Genomic DNA, 13761 nt, shown 5'->3' with positions numbered 1-13761 from the left:
CTACTCACATAGTGACGGCTGCCTCATTATGAATGGGTCCAACACGGGTCGAATGGCGGGTCAGCTGAGATACACACGTTGTGTGTATGAAATGTCTGTATCGCGGTGCAAGTAACAACTCTGACTGGCACATGATCAGACAGTGGTTTACGGAGCGGTAGATTGGCTTTGCAAAAACACCCGGAGCGTTCTATGAAATGACGCATTAAAAATATTGCTCGATCACGCAAATTTGATCGTGGGAAGCCAAAATCGTGATTAAAATTTGATTAATTGTGCAGCCCTATGAAGACTTTTAAACGTGAGTCAGTTCTCTAGCCAAAACAACCACCACCTCCTCCTCCTCCAGGTCAGCAGAATATCCTGAGGTCATTAACCCTTTGTTAACCAAATGAGGAGACCATTAATGGACCTTTCATGAGGTGAAAAGGAGAGCGAGTGAATGAGTGAGTGAGTGAACAGGATATCTGAAGGTTTTCAGCCTCTGCCAAATTTCCATATTGTTCAGACTTTGACATCTATTTTGTTTTCATTCCTTTAAATCTAACCAGCTTTTATTTCAACAGCATTGTATTATTAAATTGTGACTGCTCTTTTTCCAATATGTTTTTAATTTATAAAATTGCCAGATTTATTTTCTATTTGTCTCAGTTAGTCCTGGTGATCCTCTGCTTATTAAAAAAAATGCACTGTGTAACGGCCAGCTGTGTTACATAAATTTATTAGTTGATCGACAGAAAACATTCATTGATTAAAAGTTACACTTTTAATAATTTGCATTGTTACTAAAAACTCTGAATACATGTATCTGGTGTTTCTCTATTGGCTGTAAATGACTAAATGATAATATTATAATGATCATTTCTGACAATGTCTCAATAATTAACTGAATTTTACTACATCATTTATGATAAACTCATTTTTACCTTTAGCTCTAATTCAAATATTTGTTGTGTAACCTTTAATAAATTAAAAAATGTTTATTTTTTACTGAATCTGAGGACATTAAATGTTTAATGGCACATTTAAATCTACTGAACAACAGGCTTCAGTGTGTGTGAGTAGACAGTAGGACATTCATGAGTATCGTCCAATAGAAAGTCCTCAAAGACAATAGACCACCAGACGCACACACAAACAGGCCATATGGTGTCTAAGCATTAGGTGCTTGACATTTCTTTTTTTGGGTTGCTTTTATTTTGGAAGCTGCTGCTCGACCCTCTTGACCCCCCCCACACCCTCCCACCCACACCCACACACACAATGGTTAATGGTAAAATGTTTTAAAGTGTTTTCAAATAGAATGAGAGTGGGGCTAATGAGAGCTCATGTTGCGGTTAGTCTTATTCTCAGCAGTTTACAGGCTGCAGACAAAGAAAAAGTTTAAATTAAAGCTGCGATGTATAGGTCCTCACACCTCCCTGCACATCTGGTGTACTGGCGGGATGCTGGTTAATATAGCTGTGCATGACCTTCTGAACCTGTGCGCACAAGTCCGATATTTCCTGGTTGGAGTGTGTGGCACTGGAAATGACATATTCTGCATTTTGTACCACTTCCTCTGTCCATTGTGTGGCACTACACAACACACATTAGGTATACATTATGTTGTTGTATATCGTGTAGACCTGTTGTCAGTAGGTGGCGCAATGACAATGACTCGATATGGACACATTGATTTCTACAGGGCTGGGCTCTTATCCAGCAGCGTGTGAAACGTAGGGCCATTGGACTATGCAAAATCAAATGGCAAAACAAGCACATTGCCTGCCTCGCCATGTCAACAATGTTAAGCACAGCTGTGGTACAAGGTACCAAATCTTGTAAATGTGTAATGCAACTTTGTCCAAATTAAGGCCTTCCACGGATTAGGGGGCGCCATGGAGCCAGCTAATCACGCATGAACCAAATCGCTGTATAGTTTTGTAATGCGTAACAGGTTTGATTTGTGCCAAGTTTTGAGTTTTTCGAGCATATCGAGGGCTTCAAAATTCATTTTTTTATTCAAAGGCTAAAACTAATTGGGGGCACTATAGAGCCGAGGTGCCACAACCAGGCCTTATAACAATCAAAATATTGACAAGTTTCAACATGGATAAAAAATGTGTTTTTGTGCATCCTTAAGTCTTTAGACGTTTTTGTAAAATAAAAATTGACGCACAAAATCTAAAATGGCTGACCTGTAAGAAAGGAAAACCGTAAGGCGTTTCTAGAAATAACAACAACAATGCTCCCACCAACTTTAGTGAACATCAAAAGAACTCATCCCAACCCTGGCGTGTGTTGGAGCCCGCTGGCCACGCCTAAGCCCAATCACTGCAAAACTTTGGCAATTTAGGAGTTTTTGAGCCTTCCCATTCAATCAAAAATGCGATTGTACAGCTGCAGAATTTTTTTTTGGAAAAAAACAGCTTCCTTGCACTTTTAGTGCTCGGGCCATAATTACCTGTACCTTGGACTTTTCTGATAAGATTTTTTATTTTTTTTATATTAGAAAATGTTGCAAGAATATATGCTGACACAGGTTTATTTTATTGGATGGGTATATTAAAAAAAAATACAACTCTTTACTAAACTCTCTTTACTGCGTTTCTTTTACCAGACTGCTGTCACAGGTAGATTTATTTCTAAACACAACATGTGCTGTCAAATATTACTTTTACCCAGACAATGGTGTGAATAATTTCTGTAGCTGCTAAAGTAAAGGGTGGTCGGACTGAAAAGATTTCTACTCCTACCTTTACCGATGACCAGGCCACACTTGTCAGCAGGGATGGTGTAGGTCACTTCCTGTAGTGGACCAGGAGAGCCCATAGTCCAATCACCACGACCTCTTACCCTCCCACCCCGCAGGGCTGAGCCAAAACCATCACGCTCCTACGAAAACAAACACAAAAATAAAGTTAATCATCTCAGTTCAGTTTAGACTCACCTGTGTGTGTGTGTGTGTGTGTGTGTGTGTGTGTGTGTGTGTGTGTGTGTGTGTGTTTTACCTGTGCGGTCTGAATGAGCTCATTGATGAGGTGGACAGCATGCTGACAGCGGTCTGGCTGACCCATCACCATGGCAACACGCTCCGGACTGATGCCATCATCTGCAAAACACCGGAAAGTCAAAGGTCAAAAGTGGCCTTTAATCTGGATCATGCCATCATAGACAGGCTGGTTTGATTAGCATTTTTCTGGAGTAAACAAACTAGTTTCAAAGTGGATTACATGTGAAAATGTACCAGATAATGATTTAAAGAGAGCAGTTTAATCTGGATTTCCTGTGTAAACACACACTTTGATTTTACTGGTTTAAAATGACTTGTTTTAAACTGGATTATTTTAGCATAACATTTCAACTGAATTATGTTGGAGTTGTACAGTTGTAAACTGTATTGCTTGAGTAATAAGATCAGTTTTATCTGAATTAAAATGATGTAAGTTTAATCTTATTCATCCTGGTGTAAACAAACTAGTTTTACATTGGATTATACTAAACAGACCTGCTTTAAACTGGATTCGGACTCCTGCATCATTCTGGATCTTCTTGATCATTTCTCCGTTCCTGCCAATCACGATGCCAACAGCAAACCTGGGAACTGGCACCTGCAGAGAAACAGACTAGACATGTATGTATCTTTTAAAAAGTGATTCAAACGCACCCTCAAACATGCTAGCATCTAAAGAATGCCAACAGTATGCGTTTGTTAATGTGTGTCGTACATCCAGGCTGGTTCCTCCCAGACGGGCGCTGAAGTCATTGCGCCCCGACCTGAAATCTCCGTCTTTCTCTCTGATCACCTCCAACACCAACTCCCTCGCTGCCTGCAGGAGCAAAAGACAGAGAGGCACACAGTTAGATGTTACATCTACCTACTGCGTTCTCCTGACTTTTAGAGGTACATGTACCTAGACCACAGTACGAGGCTGTCGCTCTTCATAGAACTTCTTACACTGGCTGTTTCTGTTTGTATATCCCTGCAATATGTCAAACTGATCCGCTGACCGCAGCATCAAACACTAAACCTTTTAATGGTCTGCAGCTGTGGGCAGCATTACCTCAACACAATTCTGATACTAGGCAAGCCGCGGTGAGTATATCTCCCCCCCCCCCGGTTAATAAACCGGTAACAATACTGGTGTTACCGATTACACTGTGAATGTGCTCTGTCTGGCCTCTCCAACTCTTGCTGTTGCTGCGCAGATCATTTTGGCAGCTGCCGGGTGAGACAGCAGGCCGAAGCACTATGAAGAACTTAGACGGGCTACCCGCTTCCCTTTCGGCACCCATGTTGACCATAGACCGTTTATAAATACGATGTAAACCAATTGGGCTGTACAGACAGCGGTCGCCTCCAGGTCTATTTGCTCAGCAAGCTGCAAGTGGGGTCAGCTTGCATTCTATTTTCTGGTGTATTTTCTCCACAACAAGCAAGAAAATACACCGATATTCTAAAAGATATAAATAGTTTTTATGATAAATTATGGGATTCTGCACTTTTGCTTTTCAGCAGACACTATCACACTGGCGCTAATTTGCCAAAATGAACTAAATGAGGTTTCTTTAAATAAAAAGGCAAAAGGTTGTGGGCAAGGTATGTAATTGTTGTATGCCCGACGACCGTGTAACACCGGTAACACAGACTAATGAGGCAAGCCTATCTCATACTGACGTTAAGCCATCAGTAAACAAAATAAGGTAATCTGACCAAAAACAAAGTAAGAGTCAAACTAAACTGCTGTACTCTCGTTCTGGTCACCAGTCTCATATGTTCCATTCAGAGCAATATTTTGGGCTCGTTTTGAGGGAGGACACCATCCCAGGTTGGTCACAGTTTGTTTGCTACCAAGCAGGACCACAACAGCATGAGCCGTGTGGCTCCAATGAGCCCATGGAAAAAACATCCTAAAGGTCTCACAAGTATAGAGTACAAATGTTAGTTTTTACCTGCACTTTGTACGGGTCTCCAGAGATGCGGAGGGGTTTGTCAGCTCCTGTTGGCATCGGACCGTCCTGGATCATCATCATCTTCACCCCTGCTCGCTCCTGACACACAACAAACATCAGAGATATTAAAAACAGACACCTCAGTAGTTGGTAGAGTCATAACGCCCAGCTGAAGGTGTCAATTACTCTACCTGCAGCTGTTTGATGGTATCTCCTCCTCGGCCAATCACCAGTCCCACCTTACTGGCCGGGATCAGCATCTCCTGCACAGAGGCTCCGCCTTCACCGTCGCCATGGAAACCTGGACCGTTTCTACAGCGATCCACGATCTGGACCAGCAGACGCTTCGCCTGCCTGGAAACACACACACAAACGGACAGGAGGTGAGCAGCAGGTGGAAGTCCTCAGAGGAGATGAAAGGTAGATGTTTAGAAACTCACTCAATGCTCTCTGGAGTTCCAGTCAGGGAACATGGCCGCTCCATCAGACCGCCACTGTCTACACGCACGCACACGCACAAACATACAATTTTAGTAGAACCAGTTGGAAAATTTGATAAGCAGAAGATACATAAAAGTCTCCTTTCATGTGTTTGTACAAATAAATTAACATCCACAAATGAGCAACACTGCTAAAGAAAAAGATGGTAAAAGTTAACATGCTTGAGAAGGATGTAAACAAACAGATACACACCAGCAGCAATCTGGATCTTGCAGCCGGACTCCAACTGGATCCTGGTGATCTGTTCACCTCCTCTTCCAATAACTGTAGGAGGAAGAGAGGAGAGAAACATTATGTCAATGTTATGGATCAACACTTTATTATCCTTAGGTCAAGGGAAAAGGTTTTGGGTCCGTATGGGAAAGGTTCCATATCAGCTGAAAGGTTCAAGGTATCAAGTCTGAAAGTAAGATTAAGGCTTAAAAGTGCTAGGTGGAAGGGTTTATGGAAGATCAAAAGGTTCTAAATCATGTGGAATGATTTTAGGTCAGGGGAAATGTTCTACCTCAGGTATATAAGCTTGGTCAGCATAAAAGGCTCAAGGTTGGTTGGTGTTAGGAAAGGTTTTAGGTTGGGGTAAAAAGGTTTCAAATCAGCTGGAAGATAGAGCTGGTCCGATACCATTTTTTGCTTCCAAATACCGATTACGATAATTGAAGTTGCGTATTGGCCGATACCGAGTACTGATCCGATACCAGAGTACTGGTACCTATATACTACTATCCCTGTATGGATGTGATGTGATTTGTTGTCGGTCTGGCTCAGGCTAAACTCTTTGTGAAACATGAATAAACACTGCCAATGAATGCTGGAGAACTTTCTTTAATTATCCAGTTTGACAGTCAGTCATAATGGAAAAACAACATAAACAAACAACTTTAACGTAGATTTTCTTTAGGGTTTTATTATGTTGTATCAGATCAGTGCATAAACTTCAGTACTTTCTGATACCAATACCAACGTTTTAGGCAGTATTGGAGGCAATACCAATACTGTTATCGATACATCTAAATTGGAACATTGTTAGAACGGGGAACGCACGGGTTGGGTTTAGGAAAAGAAGAAGGGTTCAAGGTTAAGTGGAAGGTTTTATATTAATTTGAATGTTGCAAGGCAGGTGGAAGGTTCCAGGTCATTTCTGTTTTAGGTGAAAAGGTTTCTGGCTAAGGTTAAAAGGATCTAGGTTTGAAGGTTATATTTAACATGAAGGCTATAGGTCAGCTCAAAATGTTTTAGGGAAAATGAGAAGGTGCTGGTTGAAGGGGGTGGTTATACTCACTGAAGCCAACCATCCTGTCGGGGACCTTGTAATCCTCTGTGATTACCCGGCTGCAATACACACATAAACACACATTAACATCTTGGTCACACAATGTGTGTGTATGCGTGTTTCAATAAGTGATTATACTGATGCAGACAGTAGGAGAACAGATCTATAAACACTTATCTACTGTTACAACTCAACACCAACACACTGATGTCTATCTGCAGCATGAATATGATGCTGAACACACGTCATGATGTGTGTATCATTATCACCACGCTCTGTGTGTGCGTGTGTGTGTGTGTGCGTGCGTGCGATCAATCAATATGTACTGCTGATCGTACCTTTGATGCCCCATGGCTGCTAGCTGATTACCTACTGAGAGACAAAGACACAGATTAGACATGAATAAGGCTAAGTGGCCTGACAGAGCTGCTGACCAAAACTAACAGACGATTTTCAGCAACACAGAAGAAACCGCAGCAATGTCCCCATTGTCAACAAATCCGAAGACCAACAACATGATAGTCCGTCTCTCAATACTGTGACTTCCTGTCTATCGCTTTCAGCTCCAAGCCCATTGGCTTATACTCAAAACGTAAATCTTTAAAAACACAAATATATGGTTTCATTAAAAAAAAAAATAATAAAAAAAAGGCCCAGTAATTTCCTAAATGAGGTTGTCGCTGTAGATTTAAGCTCAGGTTTAAAGGTTCTAGGTAAATTGAAATGTTCTAATCCCCCGCGGGTTGATTTCAATGTGAATAGCACAGGACCAGGGTTGCCGACAACCATGGCGGGATCAATATGTCATTGGTTGGAAATGCGGGGTATAGGTAAGAGACAATTGTCATAGGTCGCAGCCGCAGCACATAAGCACACGGTGCAATGGCATATATTTTGTCTCACTGTGCAACAAATGAAATGCAGAGGAGGAGAATACAACAAAGAGCATCTGTCCCCACAAAATCATCTGTGGAGGGACAGGTTATTTGTGCTAGAACATAAATTGCAGTGAAACAATCAGAAAACCTGTTATTTCTCTAATTCACAGCTGTTCCGCTGTATCTCTGTCTCTGCAGCCTGTGCAATGAGGAATTCAAGTACTAAACACTACTTCTGGTGGTGTACAGTTGGACAGTGTGACAACATTAGCTGTTCACTGAATAGGCTATGATGCGTCACTCACCCCCCACCCAAAAATATATTGCTCAGGTGAGAAAAGGTTCTTGCTTAGGTCCGTAGTCTTAGGTAAGGTTAAAAGATTTAGGTAACAGGTTCAGGATCATTTAGATGTTCAGGTTAAATATTCCTAGTCAGGTGAAAAGATTTGTGAAAAGACAGGGATTTCCTCCTTTCTGCCCCTCTGCCCTCACCTCCGTCTTCTCCTGGTCGTTTCTGGCCGGGGTAGTACAGCGAGGGCTCGACACTTCCTGAGGAACTGTTGAGGTGTGACATGGCTTCTCCGCCCATCTTACCCACCATCTGACAGACAGAAAGAAACAAACAGCTAACTCCTGGCTATTAGAACAAATATTCTGGCTAGAGAAGCAGCTCAGTGCAGACACAAAATAAACACATTAAAATCTAGTTGCAGCACAGTTAAGGGTACAAAGTCTTTGTTTTACAAGTTACAACCAAGGCCCTAAAGTTCTTACCTGGCTTCAATATACGGCCTGAGTGATCCGACCACAAGTAGACAGCTCTAAGTACGTGTGTTCACACCTGGCAGTAGAATGTGTCGCCATGTGAGTCTTAAGTGACCACTTGTGATCGGATCTCACTTCCCTGCTCTATTGCACATAAACACATCTGTACAGTGTGTGTGTGTGTGTGTGTGTGTGTGTGTGTGTGTGTGTGTGTATGTGTGTGTGCACTAGGGCTTCCCAAAGTCTGGACCACTACCACTACTGAATATAAAAGTAGTGGTGTAACGAAGCATGGAGTGATCTGGATTGTTATCACCAACCATTTCGGACCTCCGACCTCCTTCAATAAAAATCAGATACGAACCGTTAATATCATTGAGAACCCTTGGTGTATACATTTCAGTTGTTACTCTGACATAAATCAGAAACGTGAGGTTGGATTTGTTGGCATTTCTTTAAAGCAATCACAATCGTCATGGGCGGCGCTAAGCACTGCACGGAGCCGCTGCAAAATAGCCTTGTAAAGGAAGGTATAAAAGTTGTTTTGGTCGTGCGAGAGTCTAGCTAGCTGTCTGGATTTACCCTGCAGAGATCTGATGAGTGGTTAACCATAGTCATAAATCCATCGCAGTTTATAACTCCAACACAAAGGAAGCAGAAGAAAACCGACATCGGCAAAAAGACACACATCCGATTTAATCTGAGATTACACATTATGTGCATTAAACATTTTAGTTGAACTGCTCTTACAAAGAGGGTTTAATTTACCTCTCTTTCTCGAACTGAAAATACAGAGTTTCCGAGTTATCATCTCAGAGTTCAAGTTTTCACCCAGGAACCCAGGAGTTTATGTTCATTGATTCATACAAAGTGCAGATTGCAGTAAGCAAGAAGGTCTGCAGTGGGATCGCTTCATTAGATGTCTTTCTTTAATTTCCTTCATATTGTTTTGACTCTCAACAAACTCCACCAGCATTAGAAACATTTCTGGGAAAACATAGGCAGCCAATCACAGCCTAAGCCTGTGGCCGCCGTAGTTAGGACATGACCTCTTAATGCAGATGTATAAATCCAGTGTTAGTTTTACACAATTACAAAAACAAAGTTTTATGTGTAAAAAGAAGCTATTGAACTACTCTGATTAAGCGTGCCGTGGACTTCTGCAGCTGGTTGGGAGGGCAGAAAATCATCTGTGGCAGTGGAATTGTCTGCTCTTCAGCTGCATCTAGCAGACATTACGCATGTGAAGTGTGAGCGGGAGGCCTATAGTTCATAAGTTCATACATCTACACTAACATCTTTTGCTATGTTTACACGTCACAATACTCCGGCGTTTCTGAGCCCCTAAAACAAAGACATTTGGAAACACTGCTGCCCCTGTTTTTGGTTTATAAACTCCAGGGTTGCGTTGCAGTGTGGATGGTCTTAGCGGTTAGGTAAGCTAACATACCGTAACACTTCCCCCTTGTCGTTGGTCAAAGCCAATAAATCCCATGTCTTACTTTTTCGCCACTGCTGATTTTTTTCCGAAGAATTTTCAACTTATACAGCCATGATTCAAGTGCAGAGTAACAATCTGCTTCCTGTTGTTGCACATGCCCAGTGAATGAGAATAGTCTTGTAATACATCTTGTCAGATGTGTTTTCTTGATATGTCAATACGGTACTTTATTCTGCTACAGGAGCTAACACTCTTGTGTGGACGGAGATTCTTTTTGTCTCAAAAGGCCGCTTGAAAATAAAATCATAGCAGTGAAGTTGTAGCCTGAAGCTCAGATGCAGCAGCATTAATGTGACACCGATGTGTCAGAGATTTATCTTTTAGGTGGATTTTACTCTGAAGGCCAGTTATCAGCTTCAGATGTCATTGCTGCCTCGCTCTGTTGGTTTCAGTCAGAAATATGTCGACTTCGTTAATAACACTACAGCTCATTCACAGCTATTAGCTTTTGGATGCTAGTTGACCTCACAACACAATGCAAAATACTGCCAGTATGCACACAAAAACGCACACAAAAACACACACACACACGTTAAGAGGGAGGTGACCTTGAGCGTTGTCCTCATAAAAAATAAAAAATAAAAACAGTTGAGGAATTTGATGCTGTGAAACATTCACTGCCACACCTGTTGACACCTGCACTCTGCAGCCTCACTCTGACAACCTGAATCAGATTAGTTTCAACATTACGACTAATGCAACAAGGCTGCAGGATCAAAATATCGATCTGAGGTTCTGCCAAGTCGCCCAATTTCTTTATTACACTAGTGACCTGCTGCTCTGAATAATAAGTACTCCAATTAATAACTACAATCAATCAACCAATCACCTGTTGAGGTGAATCAGATCCTATTGTGTCTCATCTCACAAACGTTACTGACTCCACTGCTCGTTTTCTCTGAAGTTCATTGAGACTAATATTATATTTCACAATGCCATCATCTCTTTCTGATGTTAGTGGAGGCTAGGATTAAAACTATCAGTCGATGAATTAATTACTCGGTTGACATAAAATTCAAAATCATCAAAAGTCATTTTTAAAGTGTGCGCAGCCGTCTGGAGTGCAACAAAAAATGATGTACAATGAAGCTATTGAGGGCAAGAAAACTTAATTGGAAAACCACCACCACTGCAAAACAGGGGACTGATGCTACGCAGTGTTTCCCTATGTTGCCACGGCAAAATGTGTGCCGCCGTGGTATAAGAAATAGGGCTGTACAAAAGGCTGTCTATCAGCAGTGAGTGTCAGAGTGCATGTTGAAGAAAAGCACGGACACACGCTTCACACGGTGAGCAGGCACGCACGCCATTTGGCAAAAAAAGGAGCGAAAGAAAAAAAGAGACTTGCTGTGCGAGGGACAACTAGTTAGTTGAGATGGCACGTGTGCGTCCTTGAGAACTGTAAGTCTTATAACATATGTTGTTCTAAGCTAACTTCTAAACTAGCTAAATTGCACGTGGCTGTTGATTCAATATAATAGCGGTTGTGGAAAGCCCTTGCTCACGTTTGTGGTTTAGGTGCATTACTTACATGCTGATGTAGTTACACTGCATTAAGATAATGTAATTAATTGGTATTATTTGTTATATATGGCCTACTAACTATTCATTTTGTATGGTAGCCTTTACAATGTTATTGATTTATTTGCTGAAACAAACACACACAAGCATACCAAAGCTACCTACGCCCATGTTTGTTCAGTTGCTTGATCTTAATAAAGCATCAAAAGAGAGAAGTTGTCTCCATCTGTTTTTTTTTAACACGCACTAGGTGAAGTTAGAAACCAGAATCTGCTACAGTGAAGTTTAAAACAGATTAATTCCTATTCTAGCTCTCACTAACAGTAATGTAATAAGTTTGAAATAGTCTATAGATGTAATCATTTGGTCTTTTGTTACCCTATGAAGAATTTCTTGTAAAATTAATTTTGTAGACCTGTTGTAGACGTTAAGTTCCCTATAGTACCTGCAAAAATGCAGTTCAATCACAAATGAAAATATTAGCGGTGGTATGGTTCATGAAAAAAAACATCCAAACAGTCCAAAAATCCAGTTCGCTTGTCTCGGTTTGAGCGTGTGTGTGTCACACGGTTTGACGCATGCACAATGTAGCCTCATGTCCGTATGTGACCTCAGACAGCGTGTTTCCCTTTCGCGCAAAAGAGGAGGTGTGGAAATAGACAGTAAAAGTGGAGTGCTGCAGGTCATGTCACGTGTAGAAATGGTGAGTGGGAGAGATAAGGAAGGCTGCAGGAGTTGGAGGATACTCCAGCGTCTGGTGTGTGGGAACATTTTGGATTTCATGTTACCTATGACAGCGGAAATAAATAATAGATAGAACTGCGACTGTGTGCAAGCATTGTGAAACATGCATTCAATATGCTAATGGAAACACTTCTTATATGTCAGTTCAACTGAGAAGACAATATGTCGGTAGACAGTGTAAGGAGACGAGAGAGAACAACTTCTAGTCTGCGCAGCATTTAAGCAGCCTCTCAGTGATAAGTCGGACAGGTCAATAGCCGTAACTAAAGCATTGGGAATACTTATAGCAAAATAGATGCAACCATGCAGTGTGATTGAGGGTGAAGGATTTTGTCAGCTGATAAAAGTATTTGAGCCGCTGTATAATATTCCCTCCCGCCGACACTTGAGCACCACTTCCAAAAATGTATGACGAGACACAAGGAGAAATTGACAAAGAATTGTCCGACACAGTCCACGAGGCTCTCACTACAGATGGATGGACCTCCAGGGCCATTGGAGGTTTCCTCATGGTGACCGCTCACTAAATTACTTTGGAGTGGGAAATGAGAAGCTGCTTTTTGCAAACACGCCTCATTTATGAAAGTCATACCAATGGGTATTTCTCTGAAAGGCTTTATTCAAAAGACTGAGCTTCATGAGTTCCACTCTTTTCTTTTTAAAAACGAGTGATTCAGTTTTAGGGAACCTCGTAGTGTTGATTTTTGGCTCATTGTCACACTGTCATGGTTTGCACGGACTAGGGATGCTAATTTAGATTTATTTTTTTCCTGATTGATATTCAATTCTCGTTAACTGATCATTGACCGTTAACCGACCAAAAACAGACAACAGAGTCCCAGTTCACCTGTCAAGTTCGCTCGGACGTACTTTATACACCCAGTGTCCGCAGATACGTTGCAAACACATGCAGCCACTCCTAGAACTGCTTGCGTGTCCACACGACAGGTGAATGTCCGCAGAGCATATGACTGAGCCTGTCTCCACATCAACCAGCAATGTGTCTACTAGGCATACCCTGTGTGTAGAATGGCCAATTTAAAACAATACTAAAAAAACTTTCCCCACTTCAGTCCCCCTACAGGGTGGAAGCGGAACTGTCCATTACATTACATTGTCCAGTTCATTTGAACTACAGATTTACTACCCGATCTGGCAAACCTGCATAATGTAATGTAATGGACAATTCCGCTTTCTACCCATTGGGGGGCCGAAGCGGGAAAAGTTCTCTAGTGTTGCTTTAACCGCCAGTCCTCATCGATATAGTGCAAAGCCGCCCAATTTGGGGCCCGCGGGCCAAGTTTGGCATGCTCATGCTTAATCTCCTCTTATTTTAAAAGTAATGACTATGAAACATAAATTTTGTGTAGTTAAAAAGTACGTAATCTGAGTTTAACAGCAATGTTAAGCACAGTGCTGGTAAACTTCCCATTTAAATTACAAACGTCACAAGAATTACGGATTCTTCAACATTGACATTTATTTTTGGCCTGTGGCCTTTCACCCAGATACATTTTGGCCCTTCACATGAAAGAATTTGGGAACCTTTGATATAGTGCCATGTGTCACGAAGCTCTCCGCTGTGAGCGACGCCCAGCAGAGAGCCACCAGTTTAGCACTTGGTAGCACTAGCTAGTTAAAGGGCT

General features: G+C 41.7%; 1 protein-coding gene across 3 annotated transcripts in view; it reads right to left on the bottom strand.

Moving 5' to 3' along the window:
- LOC116689931 (far upstream element-binding protein 3) overlaps positions 1-13761 on the bottom strand; it is a 23068-nt gene that overhangs the window by 6858 nt on the left and 2449 nt on the right. The window contains exons 2-12 of one of the 3 annotated variants that reach the window (XM_032516634.1): positions 8077-8185; positions 7045-7078; positions 6716-6765; positions 5629-5700; positions 5376-5433; positions 5127-5289; positions 4936-5034; positions 3711-3812; positions 3491-3608; positions 2994-3094; positions 2739-2877 (exon numbers count right to left, since the gene is read on the bottom strand). In XM_032516634.1, coding sequence (XP_032372525.1) covers positions 2739-2877; positions 2994-3094; positions 3491-3608; positions 3711-3812; positions 4936-5034; positions 5127-5289; positions 5376-5433; positions 5629-5700; positions 6716-6765; positions 7045-7078; positions 8077-8185 — 1045 coding nt within the window. The remainder of the gene's footprint in view (positions 1-2738; positions 2878-2993; positions 3095-3490; positions 3609-3710; positions 3813-4935; positions 5035-5126; positions 5290-5375; positions 5434-5628; positions 5701-6715; positions 6766-7044; positions 7079-8076; positions 8186-13761) is intronic. The other 2 variants (XM_032516638.1, XM_032516635.1) reach the window with 2 other exon arrangements.

This window comes from Etheostoma spectabile, chromosome 5 (genome assembly GCF_008692095.1).
Source record: "Etheostoma spectabile isolate EspeVRDwgs_2016 chromosome 5, UIUC_Espe_1.0, whole genome shotgun sequence".
Taxonomy (NCBI): Eukaryota; Metazoa; Chordata; class Actinopteri; order Perciformes; family Percidae; genus Etheostoma; species Etheostoma spectabile.
Note: the sequence above shows the minus strand (reverse complement) of the source record. Positions and strands in the feature narration are given on the sequence as shown.